The sequence below is a fragment of the Carassius carassius genome, chromosome 2, assembly GCF_963082965.1.
Source record: "Carassius carassius chromosome 2, fCarCar2.1, whole genome shotgun sequence".
Taxonomy (NCBI): Eukaryota; Metazoa; Chordata; class Actinopteri; order Cypriniformes; family Cyprinidae; genus Carassius; species Carassius carassius.
Window position 1 is genome coordinate 17,542,308 of NC_081756.1, and position 13,612 is coordinate 17,555,919.

Sequence of the window (13,612 nt, forward strand, 5' to 3'; positions counted from 1 at the left end):
CCTCACAGAAAGAACTGGAGAGGCATCCGGGTGCGTTTAGGAGTGAGGTGAATGTGACTTTTTCTGACCTGGACCACCTCCTCTCCCTGCAGCGCCTCTATCTGCCGCGGCCTGCGCTGTCTGTCACTGTTACCGTGGCCCAGCTTTCCGTAATCTCCATCTCCCCAGCTGAACACCTCGCCGCTCTCAGTTAGAGCCATCGAATGGCCATCAGACCCACAGGACGTTACTAGCTGGGTCACCACAAAGCCTGCCCAAACACACATCACACTTGCTGTTTTCAGGGTATTGTAATGTATATAAAGAAAGTTTGTGTGTGATTGCAGCATGCCTTGCAGAGCCGATATGACAGTGAGGACGTGCAGATCGTCTGAATTTCCTTGTCCGAGGCGGCCGTAACTGCCCTCGCCACATGCAGACACTGTTCCGTTAGCCTGGATCACAAATGTGCAGTTCTGCCCACAAACAACCTGACGAAACAAAAATGAATAAATGAAATTAATTTGTAAAAAAAAAAAAAAAAAAATTTTTATATTAGTGGTGGGCCGTTATCGTTATGCGTTAACGGGAGACCCTTATCGGGCAATAAAAAAAATATCGCCGTTAATCTATTCTCAAAGTTGGGTTGAGAGCTGGGTCTATACTAGGCGAGCTATGATGACTTTCACCTTGATATTTTAGGGCGGATGTATGTATGTGGTGCAGAAGCAGCACGGACTCATACTCATTATGCGTTCACACAGGACGCATTTGCAGTCCGCTACTCGGTACGTGAACGATTGCTGCACTGCTGCAGACGCACCGCTCCTGGAACGGACCGCAACCACGTGAACGCTGGAATCCGTTAACATGGGTGCGTAAAAAAATACGAAACGCATACGCACTGCAGACGGAGTATGTGTGAAACAGGCGTAAGGTTGTTTGCACCTTGTGCAATGTGGAATTAGTTTACAGCTTTTTCAAGCACTTTGTGATGCAATTTTGGAAACAGGAGACGAGCCCCTGGTCTAATGCACCACCTGGCTTGAGAAACCTGTTCTTAAAGACTTATTTTAATCATTATTTTATTTGGGTAGCACACATATTCTGAATGCCTCTGGCAGAATTCAAATGAGCCATTTTAATCTAGATTAATTCCAAGATTACAGTGAGATTAATCTATATATAAAAAAAATTAATCTATGCCCACCACTAGTTTATATACACTCATACCTGTTGGGACTGAGAAAAAGAGGGAGCCAGTGCTGGCACCAGAATGTTTCGCCCAGCCTCGGCGAGCTGCCCATGCCTGCCAGCACCCCATAAAAACACATCACACTTCCCTCCAAGGTGCCAGTCCTTAAAAACATAAAAAAAGTTAAAAACCTTTAAGAATCTTGTTATATAATATTTATTATTGAAATAAAATATAATATCTTACTACATAATAATACATTTGTGAATGTTTTACCTCTGGTCTGGAAGTGGCCCATGACATGATCTGCTCATCCAGCCCAGACACCCACTTGCTGTTGTCCTGTGCGCAATTATTAAAAATGCTGTGATCATCATGAACAGCAGTTTTTCACAATTAAATCATTTAGCATGTCAGTTTCATCTGCAGGACATTTGTGTGTTTCTTTCTCTCACCATAAGCAGTGCCAGTTTGTCTTTGGCCACAGGCTCCAGGTCTGGGACGATGAACGACTCTGGAAAGATGTGTCCACGTGCGAGGGCTTCGGCTGTTTTGACAGTGGTGGAGAAGCAGTGAAGCCACGACCACTCACTGTTGGCCCAGGAGACGGGGGAGGGGATGGAGGAGGAGCCAGGTTCAGGTGGGCAGTGGGCCAGGTGAGGTGGGACAGGAGGGTGACACAGCAGAGCGTCCAGCTGCAGACCCACCGCTAGAGACGACAGACACTGCATGTAAGGACTGTGGACGAGCTGCTCTCCGCACACCACATGAGGCTGAAACACACAAATAATCCAGGTATTAGCAACAGGAAGTCACCTCAACAATGTCCCTATGCTTTGCATTTTTACATGAACAGTATTTGCTAAAATGATATCAAAATTAGTAGTTGTGTGTACCTTCTCATATGCATATTGCTCTTGAAGCATGATGGGAAGTCTCTCCAGGAAGGCTCTCATACACGGAGCCATGCTCAGTCCCACAACACCCTGCTTTTTTAGTGCTGTGCGGCAAGTTGCTAACACGTGATTGGTTGACATGGACTCTGATGAGCAACTAACGACCAGCACATCCTGCAGAACAAATACATTTCTTATTAATTAACATCTTTTCTGAATATTTTCAACAACAATGGGCACCAATTGAAACATTTATACTTTAAGAAAATAACTTAAATGTATGTTAAAAAACTGATTACAGGGTAACTGCGCCTTAACCCCCCCTACTGTTTTCCTTTAATGATTGAATCAGATGCTAATGTTAGGAACAGTAGTTTTTTCAAAAGACATTTTACTTACCTATTTTATTTAGATTTGATTATGATATACGTGTTATGTAACCATAACTGCTTTATTTATATATAAAAAAAGATTTTAGATTTTTTAGAAGAAAAACTAAATCAAAACATATGAAAATCAACTAGAATTGAAACATTCAGGATTCTTTTACCTTTGAGCGATTGGAGCAAACGGCTACACCCACGTCAGGGATCCAAACTGTGCTGTGAATTGCTCCAGATCCAGCAACTACCGTCTGCAGCACTGATCCATCCTTCACATATAAACACACACACAAACATCATGAACACACTATAGTGAATCCTTTGAAGTTTGATTGTTAGGACTGTAAGTTAGCCTGTGTGCATTTGTGAACTGTGTGTCTATGGTAGACACTGACCCGCAAAGACCAGATGTTCAAAAGTCCGCCAACTCCTCCAGACACAAGAGCAAGCCCATCTGGACTGAACGCTACTGTCCGCACAGGAGTCATGTGACCCTGCAGCTGGAACACACACACTGCTCCTTCACACCGCTGGGGGTCCAGCTGGACAGAGACCAGGGAAGTCAGACATAAACAAATACTAACTGATAAGGAAGCACAAACAGCAAAGCATTCAAAGGTAATTTTTTGCTCATGTGTATGGACACATTACCATCAGTTTGGATTTGAATTCTGATTCACACAAGGCATCAGGGCAGGCAGTGCTGGACTGTGAGTATGACGAAGGGTCCTGTGGTACCGTCCATACAGTTACCAGACCATTCTGACAGCATCTGTGACAAAGATTTTTTAGTCCCTCAATGTTTTTTATAATCATATTTTTAATTTAGGTTAAGGACATATTTGACAATGCACACTTATTAAATAAAAGGTGAAAATAAATATGCAATTACACCCTTGTGACTTATAAAAAGGCCTAACAAACTGAATTTTGATTTATGTAATGGGAAAATCATGTGCTTTGCAATGAAACAAATTCACCAAAAAGAACTCAAAAACAGTAACATTAATCATTAAAATTTAAAGAATGATTATTTGCTGTTAAACTGAAAAAAAGTATCACTGTTATTAACAGTTTTTGAACTAGTTAAAATTTTTGGGGTCAGTACGATTTAAAATATATAAATGCTTATATTCAGCAAAGATGGAATAAAATGAAAGACTTTTACATTGTTACAAAACATTTATATTTAATATAAATGCTGTTCTTTTGACCTCATTTATCAAATAATCATCAAACAGGTAGCATGGTTTCCACAAAAATATTAAAAAGCAACACTGATTTTAAGAAAAGTTTCTTGTTCTCTTATGTATGAGAGTACACTGTGTCTGGACGTACGTGGCAAACATGTTGAGAGGTTTAGGTCCCTGACCGGGCAGGCTGCACCATGCAACAGCATTGACAACAGCAGGATGGGTGATACTTTGCAGACATGTCCAGCTTTGACCCAAACCTGTCTCTGACCCGGTCCATAAACACACAATCTCCTCTTTAGCACAGCTTAGTAGCACTTGCCCACCAGGAGCCCAGCGCAACGAACTGATGCTTTCCTACAGTCACAGCACACAAAGAGAGAACACAGATTTGACTGTCGATGAAGGCACGTTACAGACAAGAATGTGTGAAACTATGTTATGCTTAGGCTTATGTATGTGTGTCAGTTTATGACCATGATGACTAACCTTGTGGGCATCAATAACCACCACAGATCCATTCTCTGAAGGCTCCTTAGAGCCAATTAGAAGCCTTCCATCAGCGTATCCAACTGCAAAGGGACGATCCTCACTGTACCATGCAATTTGCATCACAGCCACTGTAGAGAAGAGAACCAAACAATGATACACACACGTAAATGTTTCCGAAGCTATTCTTTACAGTTTACAGTTTCATAAAAACTGTGAGTACCATCTTTCCTGAAGCAGTGCTGGAGTTCAGTTCTCTGCAAATCAGAATCGTCAAGAACCTCGAGAAGTCCAAGGGTCCCATCCATGCGTCCCACCAACAGGAGCTCTCGAGGCTCCCCGCTCCACAGAGACCCTGCCTCCTCTTCTGGCCAAGCTAACGATGACACCCAGTGAGGCTGCAGGTCCAACAAGGCCTTCCCACCTTGTGTGTAAAAACACAACATTGAGGATGTGCCAATATTCATATTCTGTCTGCTATTTATAAGTCAATAAGCATGTTATAACAGAAAAATTTATGTTATTAAAATTTATATAATATATTACATTTAAAAAATTGTTTAAAATACTACAAGTGAATTTAAGCATTACAACATTAAAATGTACATTATGAAAAAAAAACTGATTTTATATCCTTAAAGCTAAATTTATTTATAGCTGCATCAGTGTTAAACACGTATAAGAATCAATGATGCAAAATTACACAAATTCTGCTATAAAAAAGCAGCTGTAGCAAGACAATAATGTCATTATTAAGCTCCAGTCAGACCAGTTCAATAACTGTAATGTTCATTCATCATGAAACAAGTTCAGTTCAAGCTATAAGCTGCTCTACTGAAGACAGTAGTATCATTATTCGGCTCAGTGTTGATTTATTTCGCAGTTAAAAGTAATTAGTGTTGATGTTGCAAAATTCATAAATTATGAGAAAACATTTGAGCTATAAAGCAGAAACAATTATGGCATTACTCAGCTCAGTTTAGTTCAAATTTAATTCACATTTGATAATGTCAGTGCCATCATCGATGATATTACTGAATAAGTGTCAAATAAATGCTGTTCTTTCAAACTTTCCGTTAATCAAAGAACCTTGAAACATTCATAATAATTGTTTCGTGAGTACCAATTCAGCATATTAGAATTATTTCTGAAGCATCATGTGACGTTGAAGACTAATGTAATGTAGAGTAACATCTGTCAAACTTGTGAACATTAGTATATATGGTGAACGACTCACCATTGACTTGCCAAATGTTCACTATTTTTTCCATGGCTGCAGCCAAGTACTTCCCACTGACACTCCAAGCCATTGAGGCCAAGTTTGGATTGCCTGGAGACCCCAGATTACCCATACACTCCTCCGAAGTGTCATCTCTGAAGACAGACAAAAAAAGATCAGAAACATCGCATTTCAACAGGCCTATTTAAGAGAAAGAGAGGAACTCACCCTTTATTAAAGACACATGTGTGCTGCAGGGTGTACAGGTTTTTGGTCACATTCCAAATGCGGACTGTCCCATCATTCCCGCTAGTTGCCAGAAGGCCTTTTTTACTACACCACCCAGATGTGATCAGCTACAAGAGACAAAATGACTCAGAAACTATTCCAGTGCTGTTTAAACAACACACACATGCCGCTGGGGGAATCATACCCTGCTCTGGTGGGCCTCGAGTCTGAATGTGGACCACTTCCGCAGGTCTCCTGCAACGTCAGCGAAAGTCTGCGGGCGGCTCTGGTTGTCTCGGTCGTGAGCCGCCAGTGTGCGCACCAGCTGCTGCGCGGCCCATTGGCGGTGCTGTGACGAGAGCCGAGACGAGAGGCAGCACGCCGCCAGCGCATTTGCCAGCTCCAATGGGCCTACAGCAAGGGGGTCACAGAAGAGGTGGGCATAGAGAGGCGACATTAACCCTGTGACGTCCGAGCAGAATAAAGCCAGGCCGCAAACGAGATAAACACAAACACGTGCCCATAGATGGGTACACAAACACACACACACACACACACAATGAGAAAAAAACAAACAAAATTAAAAATGGCTGTTTTTGGTGGCAAATGTTGTGGTTTTCAGGTTGCAACACAAAAAAGCTTCATCTAACAATGCATCTGCTGCCAAAATAAAACACATCAAATCAGATTTATGAGATTTAACTGAACAAAACAAAATAATCACAAAAAAAAAAATGACAGTAAAAAAACAACACCACAAATAAGTAAATAATGTGCGGCATTCTCAAGCGCCTGGCTAGATGTTAACTAACCTCTTTTTTCAAGTTCAGCCTTGTCGTAGCTGTGTCGAAGCCTGGCACCTTTATCAGCAAGCAGAGCTACCAGCGCCTGAGTCACCACAAAATTGGGCGATGTCACCAGCTTGTTTTCATCTGCCACTCCCCTCAGGAAACTGGGCAAGAACTTCCTCTGTATTGGATCATCTACCGTGGTCAGATTCATCCCAGTGGCAGCTGATATCAGATTCTAGAGGAAAATGAGGCAGGGTGAGATATGAAAACAGTTTTGTTTACGCTTTTTGTTGTCTCTCTGTTTATTCTCCATTCATGAGATCATCTGTCTACCTGAGTGCACAGCTGGACCAGGAGTTTGGCAGCGGTGGGGCTGTTCGATGCCAGACAGCCAACGGCGGTACTGAGGTACGCCAAACAAGAGATGGGTTTGGTGGGCTTGCTAGCCCCTCGTGGGCGCTCAGAGGATCCAGGGCCTAATGTAAGGCCTGTGGAAAGTCCAGCTCTACCTGCAGCAGCCAAACACATCAGACGCACAAGAGTCCTAATGTCCGTCAAGCCCAGAGACTCCAATCCTGCTGCTAGACTGCAACTAGAGCCACTGGAGAGCAGAAATACGAGTTAGCAAAGAAACAAACACACACACACACACACACACACACACACACACACACACACATATATAATGAAGAGTCCAGATGAAAAAGCTTCTAAGTGATATTTTTGTCTAAAATTAGCTTTTTTATCAGGCTTCTGTATTTATGTTCACTTTTATAGCATAGAAAAGGACCTATTCCTTGCCATTTAAGTTAAATTACTGAATCTAAGCCTGGGAGCCTGATAAAAACACTCGTTTTAGATGAACATTTCAGACGGCATGTTTCAGAGTGGATTGAGGCATTGTGTTATTTCAAAGGTGAGCAGATCCACATAAACTCATCTCTGCATCTGCTCGGATTTGGATCGCAATAATGTGAATTTGCAAACATTGCACAGCAAACCTGAAGCTTAGAAAAATGTACCGGTAACACTTTTAATATCGCAAATTGCAATTAAATCGAATATATAAACACACACATCAGTAGACACACGAACCTAACTGACAGCAGGGACAGCGCCCTCATGACCATTGTTCTGGCTAACAGGACTTGTGCAGCAGCAGTGACTCTTCTCAGAGCCACCAGGCGATCAGCAGGCGTTTGCAGACCTGCCGCCTGCTCCCCCAAAGACAAGCGACCTGATGAGCTCTTATCCACTGAGCTCTGGCAACCTATAGACGGAGCATTCATTACTAATGCATAGAGATACACATACATATACAAATCCTAGACAATATCGGTGAAATTACAGGCATTTTAAACCACAATGCATACTCTGAACCCCTACAGTGGCAGATTCTCACCATCATGTTGGTGTTTTTATTGTACCTATCTGCAAGAGAGTCTCCTCCATGCTGTTGGTTGCAGTGACCATGGCAACAGAAGCTCCGAGAGGGTCAGTGTCTGGAAAATGGACTGCCTCGGGGACGGGCCTGTGTTCACTAAGACCCAGTGGAGCAGAGAGCAACTCGAACTCCTCCTCACCCGTCAGACGCTCTGCATCGTCTACATCCAACATGTCCCAGTCTTCTGCAGGAAAAATGTGTATTTATACACACAGATCAAAACACACAGTCTGGAGTGGCTGCTAATAATTCTAACAAACTTTACATGCATTTTCTGTGTTTTTAATACTGGCTGCATTATGGTTTTGATTTTTATAGGTATATTTTGCATGTGGACACTTTTAGTACCTTCATACACACTGTCTTGCTTTCCCAGCAGGTCTGGTGCTTGACCTTTATACCTGAAAAACAGAGATTAGTAAAAAAAAATTAGATTCATGTGAATTCGGCAATATCAACGCATGCATGCAAACTCTTATTCTCACCTCTCAGGCATTGGACCTTTGATCTTGCTCTTCATGTTAAGGTATTTCTCTCTGCAGCTGCCACAGAGCAGATAATAGGGATTTCCACTTCCACACTCTCCTCCAAACCATCCGTCAACATAAGAGCCATTGCTGCGGTACCCCTGGCGATTGGCACTGCGACCGCATCCCGGATGACTCTTCTTCATGTGTTGGTTGAAACTGGACACGCTGACCCCGCACAGCTCACACACGACCGCCTCATCACGGTCCTCTGACTCACACACATGCTAACACAAAAGCAAACACGACAAAACCACACAACTGCGGTCAGATGGGAGAGCAAGTTGTGTATATGTGAAGATTTGAAATTAATGAAAGCCAATGAAACATGGATCAGGACTCAAGCATCCCAGAATACATTTGCTGCTTCTGTACTGTGCTGGCAAAACATGCACCAGTGTTAGTGAGAGTGAGAGAGCTGTTGTGCTTTAGGAGATGTTTGTCTGTGTCCAATATGAGGATGCGAGTGAGCAAGCAATATGCAAGTACAATATTTGTGTTCTTAAATGAATGTGTAGGTGTGAGTTTGTGTGTACAGCCGTGCAGGGGTTAAAGGTGAGTAGTAAAGCAGCGGCAGCCCCAGACTGCTGTCACACACACCCATGTTGGCCAGTCCAATACCTCCGGGATCCACATTCCCAGAATGTCGGAATCGGTTGCAAGCTCCTGGGTGAACATGGCCTCCATGGCTTCCTGATCCAATTCGAGCTCCAACTCTTCATCCAAATTGAAGTCATACAGCGCCCCGAGAGGCCCAGGCTCCTGCTGCAGTCCAGGACTTTCTCGACGGGCTTGGGTTCGATGAGCCTGCACTGAGCGGTACAATCCAGCTACACAACAAAACACAATGTTAGTGTGGAGTTTGTATTCGTTTTTTTCGTTTTGTCACGATTCTTCAAAATTGAATTGGTTTGTCTGTGTACAGGTTGTGATGGCCGACTTGCTGACCAACAAGTCAGTGTAGCTGACAAGTTTAACTACTTTTCACTTTTTTCCCTCATTATAAAATTAAAAATGTATAAATTGTCTGTCTAAACCAGTGATAGGCAACTCCAGTCTTGCCCTGCAGACTTCACCGCCATCAAACAACTGAAAAACTAACCTTTGTCTTTAGAATTGCTTGAAAAGTACAAGAATGTGTGTTTATTAGGGATGGAACTAATCTCTGCAGGACAGTGGCCCTCCAGAACCGAAGCGGACTAACCTTGATCTTAAAAAGTTTGGGGACAGTAATAATTTTTTTTAAGGTCTTGAAGTCTCTTATGCTCACCAAGACTGCATAAAAGTGAAACATTATTACAATTTAAAATAACTGATATCTGTTTTAATATATTTTAAAATGAATTTCTTTTGACGACAAAGCTGAATTTTCAGCAGCCTTTACTCCAGTCTTCAGTGTCACATGATCCTTCAGAAATCATTCAAATATGCATTTATTTGATGCTGAAGAAACATTTCTCTTATTTAAAACAGTTGTGCTGCTTAATATTTTTGCACAAACTGATTATTCAATAAATAGATGTTGCTCAGGGTAATATGAACCTAAAAACCTAGTTATACAGCACTTCATTGAAAGCGATTCATTGACTAGTTGTTCAGATAAGCCACTGACTAATTGATTTAGAAAAGGTAACATTGGAGATTCCTAGAGTTTACCTGCACGAGCTAGTAAAGTACGTGCGGCCAGGTCAAAGCGGTGCTTCCTGCTGGCTGCAGAGCGTCCTCTGGGAGTAGGGCCGGCAGAGGAAGAGCCCAAATCTTGATCAAGACCTTCAGGACTAGAGGGAGAGAGACAGCTACACACTGTTTTCTTACACTCATGCAACAATAGAGTGTGTCATGCCATACATTCTGTAGGTATTATACCTCTCACTGAATCCCTCCTCCATCTCTGCAGCATCAGCGTTGGGGATGTCACCCGGTGAGCGCAGGTAGCTCCTCTCTGTGCTCTTTCCCCCTCCTGCCGCACCAGAGAAGGGGTCTGAAGCCTCATCAGAGTCTGCCGTGCCTGGGTGATCGATCATCCACATCGCAAGCACAGTGATGTTCTGAGCATCTGCCTCACCACGTGCACCTACAGACCAGCACAGAACATACTCTGAATATCAGAAATGATAACATGGAAAAAAGCTGAAATTCTGAATGTGTGTCTACCTGTTGCTTCCAAAGCTTTCATGATCTGTCTGAGCGAGAAACCCATTTCCAACAGCGGAACTGCAATGGCAGGAGGAGGTGGAGATGTGGAAAGACGACTGCTGGGGTCTGATAATGCTTGGAGCAAATAAACAAACGCAGTCAGCTGTTTAATACAGGACTATGTATAAATGGATATAGCATCATGTACAGAGATTTGAAAGACAGCCTTTCTAATGAAATAAATTTTTTCCATTACAAATGATATGATCCTAATTTGAGTGAAATGTGCAATCTTTTTATATTATTTTACTTTTTTCATTTTACTTCATTATTTACCTGTACTATTTATCATTGTTTATTGTACTTCTACATTTATTTAACAATTTTTACAGATGTGACAAATGTACAATGCAAATGGAGAGTTAGGGGTAGGTTCAATTGTACTTTCATTGAGTATTTATTTATTTTCTAAAATTCTTTCGGTTCTTGTTATTTGTTATAATGAAAAAAAAGTATACTTCTGGTGTATTTACATATTTCACACTTGTATGTATTTTCCCAATATATTTATCCCAGAAAAGCATACACATATATTAGTGCTGTCAAACAATTAATCGCATGCAAAATAAAAGTTTAGTACATAGTATACATATGTGTTCTTAATCACAATTAATCGTTTGACATATACATATACATATATACATACATATACACATATATATATATATATATATACAACCCGAATTCCGGAAAAGTTGGGACGTTTTTTAAATTTTAATAAAATGAAAACTAAAAGACTTTCAAATCACATGAGCCAATATTGTATTCACAATAGAACATAGATAACATAGCAAATGTTTAAACTGAGAAAGTTTACAATTTTATGCACAAAATGAGCTCATTTCAATTTTGATTTCTGCTACAGGTCTCAAAATAGTTGGGACGGGGCATGTTTACCATGGTGTAGCATCTCCTTTTCTTTTCAAAACAGTTTGAAGACGTCTGGGCATTGAGGCTATGAGTTGCTGGAGTTTTGCTGTTGGAATTTGGTCCCATTCTTGCCTTATATAGATTTCCAGCTGCTGAAGAGTTCGTGGTCGTCTTTGACGTATTTTTCGTTTAATGATGCGCCAAATGTTCTCTATAGGTGAAAGATCTGGACTGCAGGCAAGCCAGGTTAGCACCCGGACTCTTCTACGACGAAGCCATGCTGTTGTTATAGCTGCAGTATGTGGTTTTGCATTGTCCTGCTGAAATAAACAAGGCCTTCCCTGAAATAGACGTTGTTTGGAGGGAAGCATATGTTGCTCTAAAACCTTTATATACCTTTCAGCATTCACAGAGCCTTCAAAAACATGCAAGCTGCCCATACCGTATGCACTTATGCACCCCCATAGCATCAGAGATGCTGGCTTTTGAACTGAACGCTGATAACATGCTGGAAGGTCTCCCTCCTCTTTAGCCCGGAGGACACGGCGTCCGTGATTTCCAACAAGAATGTCAAATTTGGACTCGTCTGACCATAAAACACTATTCCACTTTGAAATAGTCCATTTTAAATGAGCCTTGGCCCACAGGACACGACGGCGCTTCTGGACCATGTTCACATATGGCTTCCTTTTTGCATGATAGAGCTTTAGTTGGCATCTGCTGATGGCACGGCGGATTGTGTTTACCGACAGTGGTTTCTGAAAGTATTCCTGGGCCCATTTAGTAATGTCATTGACACAATCATGCCGATGAGTGATGCAGTGTCGTCTGAGAGCCCGAAGACCACGAGCATCCAATAAAGGTCTCCGGCCTTGTCCCTTACGCACAGAGATTTCTCCAGTTTCTCTGAATCTTTTGATGATGTTATGCACTGTAGATGATGAGATCTGCAAAGCCTTTGCAATTTGACGTTGAGGAACATTGTTTTTAAAGTTTTCCACAATTTTTTTACGCAGTCTTTCACAGATTGGAGAGCCTCTGCCCATCTTTACTTCTGAGAGACTCTGCTTCTCTAAGACAAAGCTTTTATAGCTAATCATGTTACAGACCTGATATCAATTAACTTAATTAATCACTAGATGTTCTCCCAGCTGAATCTTTTCAAAACTGCTTGCTTTTTTAGCCATTTGTTGCCCCCGTGCCAACTTTTTTGAGACCTGTAGCAGGCATTAAATTTTAAATGAGCTAATTAAGTGGATAAAAGTGTAAAATTTCTCAGTTTAAACATTTGCTACGTTATCTATGTTCTATTGTGAATAAAATATTGGCTCATGTGATTTGAAATTCCTTTAGTTTTCATTTTATTAAAATTTAAAAAACGTCCCAACTTTTCCGGAATTCGGGTTGTATATATATATATATATATATATATATATACATACACAGTACAGACCAAAAGTTTGGAAACATTACTATTTTTAATGTTTTCAAAGAAGTTTCTTCTGCTCATCAAGCCTGCATTTATTTGATCAAAAATACAATTATTTCCAATGTAGGCGCGCGATATGCGCGCTCATAATGGAAGCGACGCGGTCGCGACGCGCACGCGAAAACAGGCGCGTCCACCGCATCGAGTTAAAAACATCTCAACTTTTCAGAATGTACCAGGCCAAAGTCCCTAGTTCCTGGAGACGAGCCCCTGGTCTAATGCACCACCTGTCTTGAGAAACCCGTTCTAAAAGACTTACTTTTAGTCATTATATTATTTGGGTAGCACACATATTCTGAATGCCTTTGGCAGAATTCAAATGAGCCATTTTAATCTAGATTAATTCCAAGATTATAGTGAGATTAATCTAGATTAAAAAAAATTAATCTATGCCCATCACTACACACACACACACATATATATATATATATATATATGTGTGTGTGTGTAACATTTAAATAATACATTTTATAATATTTCTTATGTGTTATAAGACTTTTGGACCACATTTTATTAATTAAGAACCAAACATTTTATGCATTTGTACCAGTCCTGCTGGTGGTCCTGGCAGGCTGGGACTCAGGTGACGTGAGGCTCTGTCTCCGGCCGTGCTCGTCTGATGGCGAGGTGGGCAGTGATGACACGGGAGGGGTCTGAGCTCTTCGTGCTGGCAGAAGGGTGGTTGTCGGGTAGCTGGAGAACATCTGCCTGCT

General features: G+C 41.5%; 1 protein-coding gene across 5 annotated transcripts in view; it reads right to left on the bottom strand.

Annotated features, from left to right (window-relative positions):
• LOC132104846 (probable E3 ubiquitin-protein ligase HERC1) overlaps positions 1-13,612 on the bottom strand; it is a 48,371-nt gene that overhangs the window by 8,249 nt on the left and 26,510 nt on the right. For 3 of the 5 annotated variants that reach the window (XM_059510392.1, XM_059510387.1, XM_059510378.1), the window contains exons 40-65: positions 13,447-13,607; positions 10,499-10,615; positions 10,211-10,418; positions 10,001-10,122; positions 8,945-9,174; positions 8,303-8,571; positions 8,166-8,218; positions 7,801-8,001; positions 7,469-7,643; positions 6,707-6,974; positions 6,395-6,608; positions 5,788-6,044; positions 5,583-5,710; positions 5,373-5,509; positions 4,359-4,559; positions 4,136-4,266; positions 3,792-4,003; positions 3,105-3,225; positions 2,849-2,995; positions 2,621-2,722; positions 2,071-2,244; positions 1,630-1,947; positions 1,451-1,516; positions 1,213-1,338; positions 332-470; positions 69-250 (exon numbers count right to left, since the gene is read on the bottom strand). In XM_059510392.1, the coding sequence (XP_059366375.1) occupies positions 69-250; positions 332-470; positions 1,213-1,338; positions 1,451-1,516; positions 1,630-1,947; positions 2,071-2,244; positions 2,621-2,722; positions 2,849-2,995; positions 3,105-3,225; positions 3,792-4,003; positions 4,136-4,266; positions 4,359-4,559; positions 5,373-5,509; positions 5,583-5,710; positions 5,788-6,044; positions 6,395-6,608; positions 6,707-6,974; positions 7,469-7,643; positions 7,801-8,001; positions 8,166-8,218; positions 8,303-8,571; positions 8,945-9,174; positions 10,001-10,122; positions 10,211-10,418; positions 10,499-10,615; positions 13,447-13,607 (4,459 nt within the window). The remainder of the gene's footprint in view (positions 1-68; positions 251-331; positions 471-1,212; positions 1,339-1,450; positions 1,517-1,629; positions 1,948-2,070; positions 2,245-2,620; positions 2,723-2,848; positions 2,996-3,104; positions 3,226-3,791; positions 4,004-4,135; positions 4,267-4,358; positions 4,560-5,372; positions 5,510-5,582; positions 5,711-5,787; positions 6,045-6,394; positions 6,609-6,706; positions 6,975-7,468; positions 7,644-7,800; positions 8,002-8,165; positions 8,219-8,302; positions 8,572-8,944; positions 9,175-10,000; positions 10,123-10,210; positions 10,419-10,498; positions 10,616-13,446; positions 13,608-13,612) is intronic. The other 2 variants (XM_059510382.1, XM_059510396.1) reach the window with 2 other exon arrangements.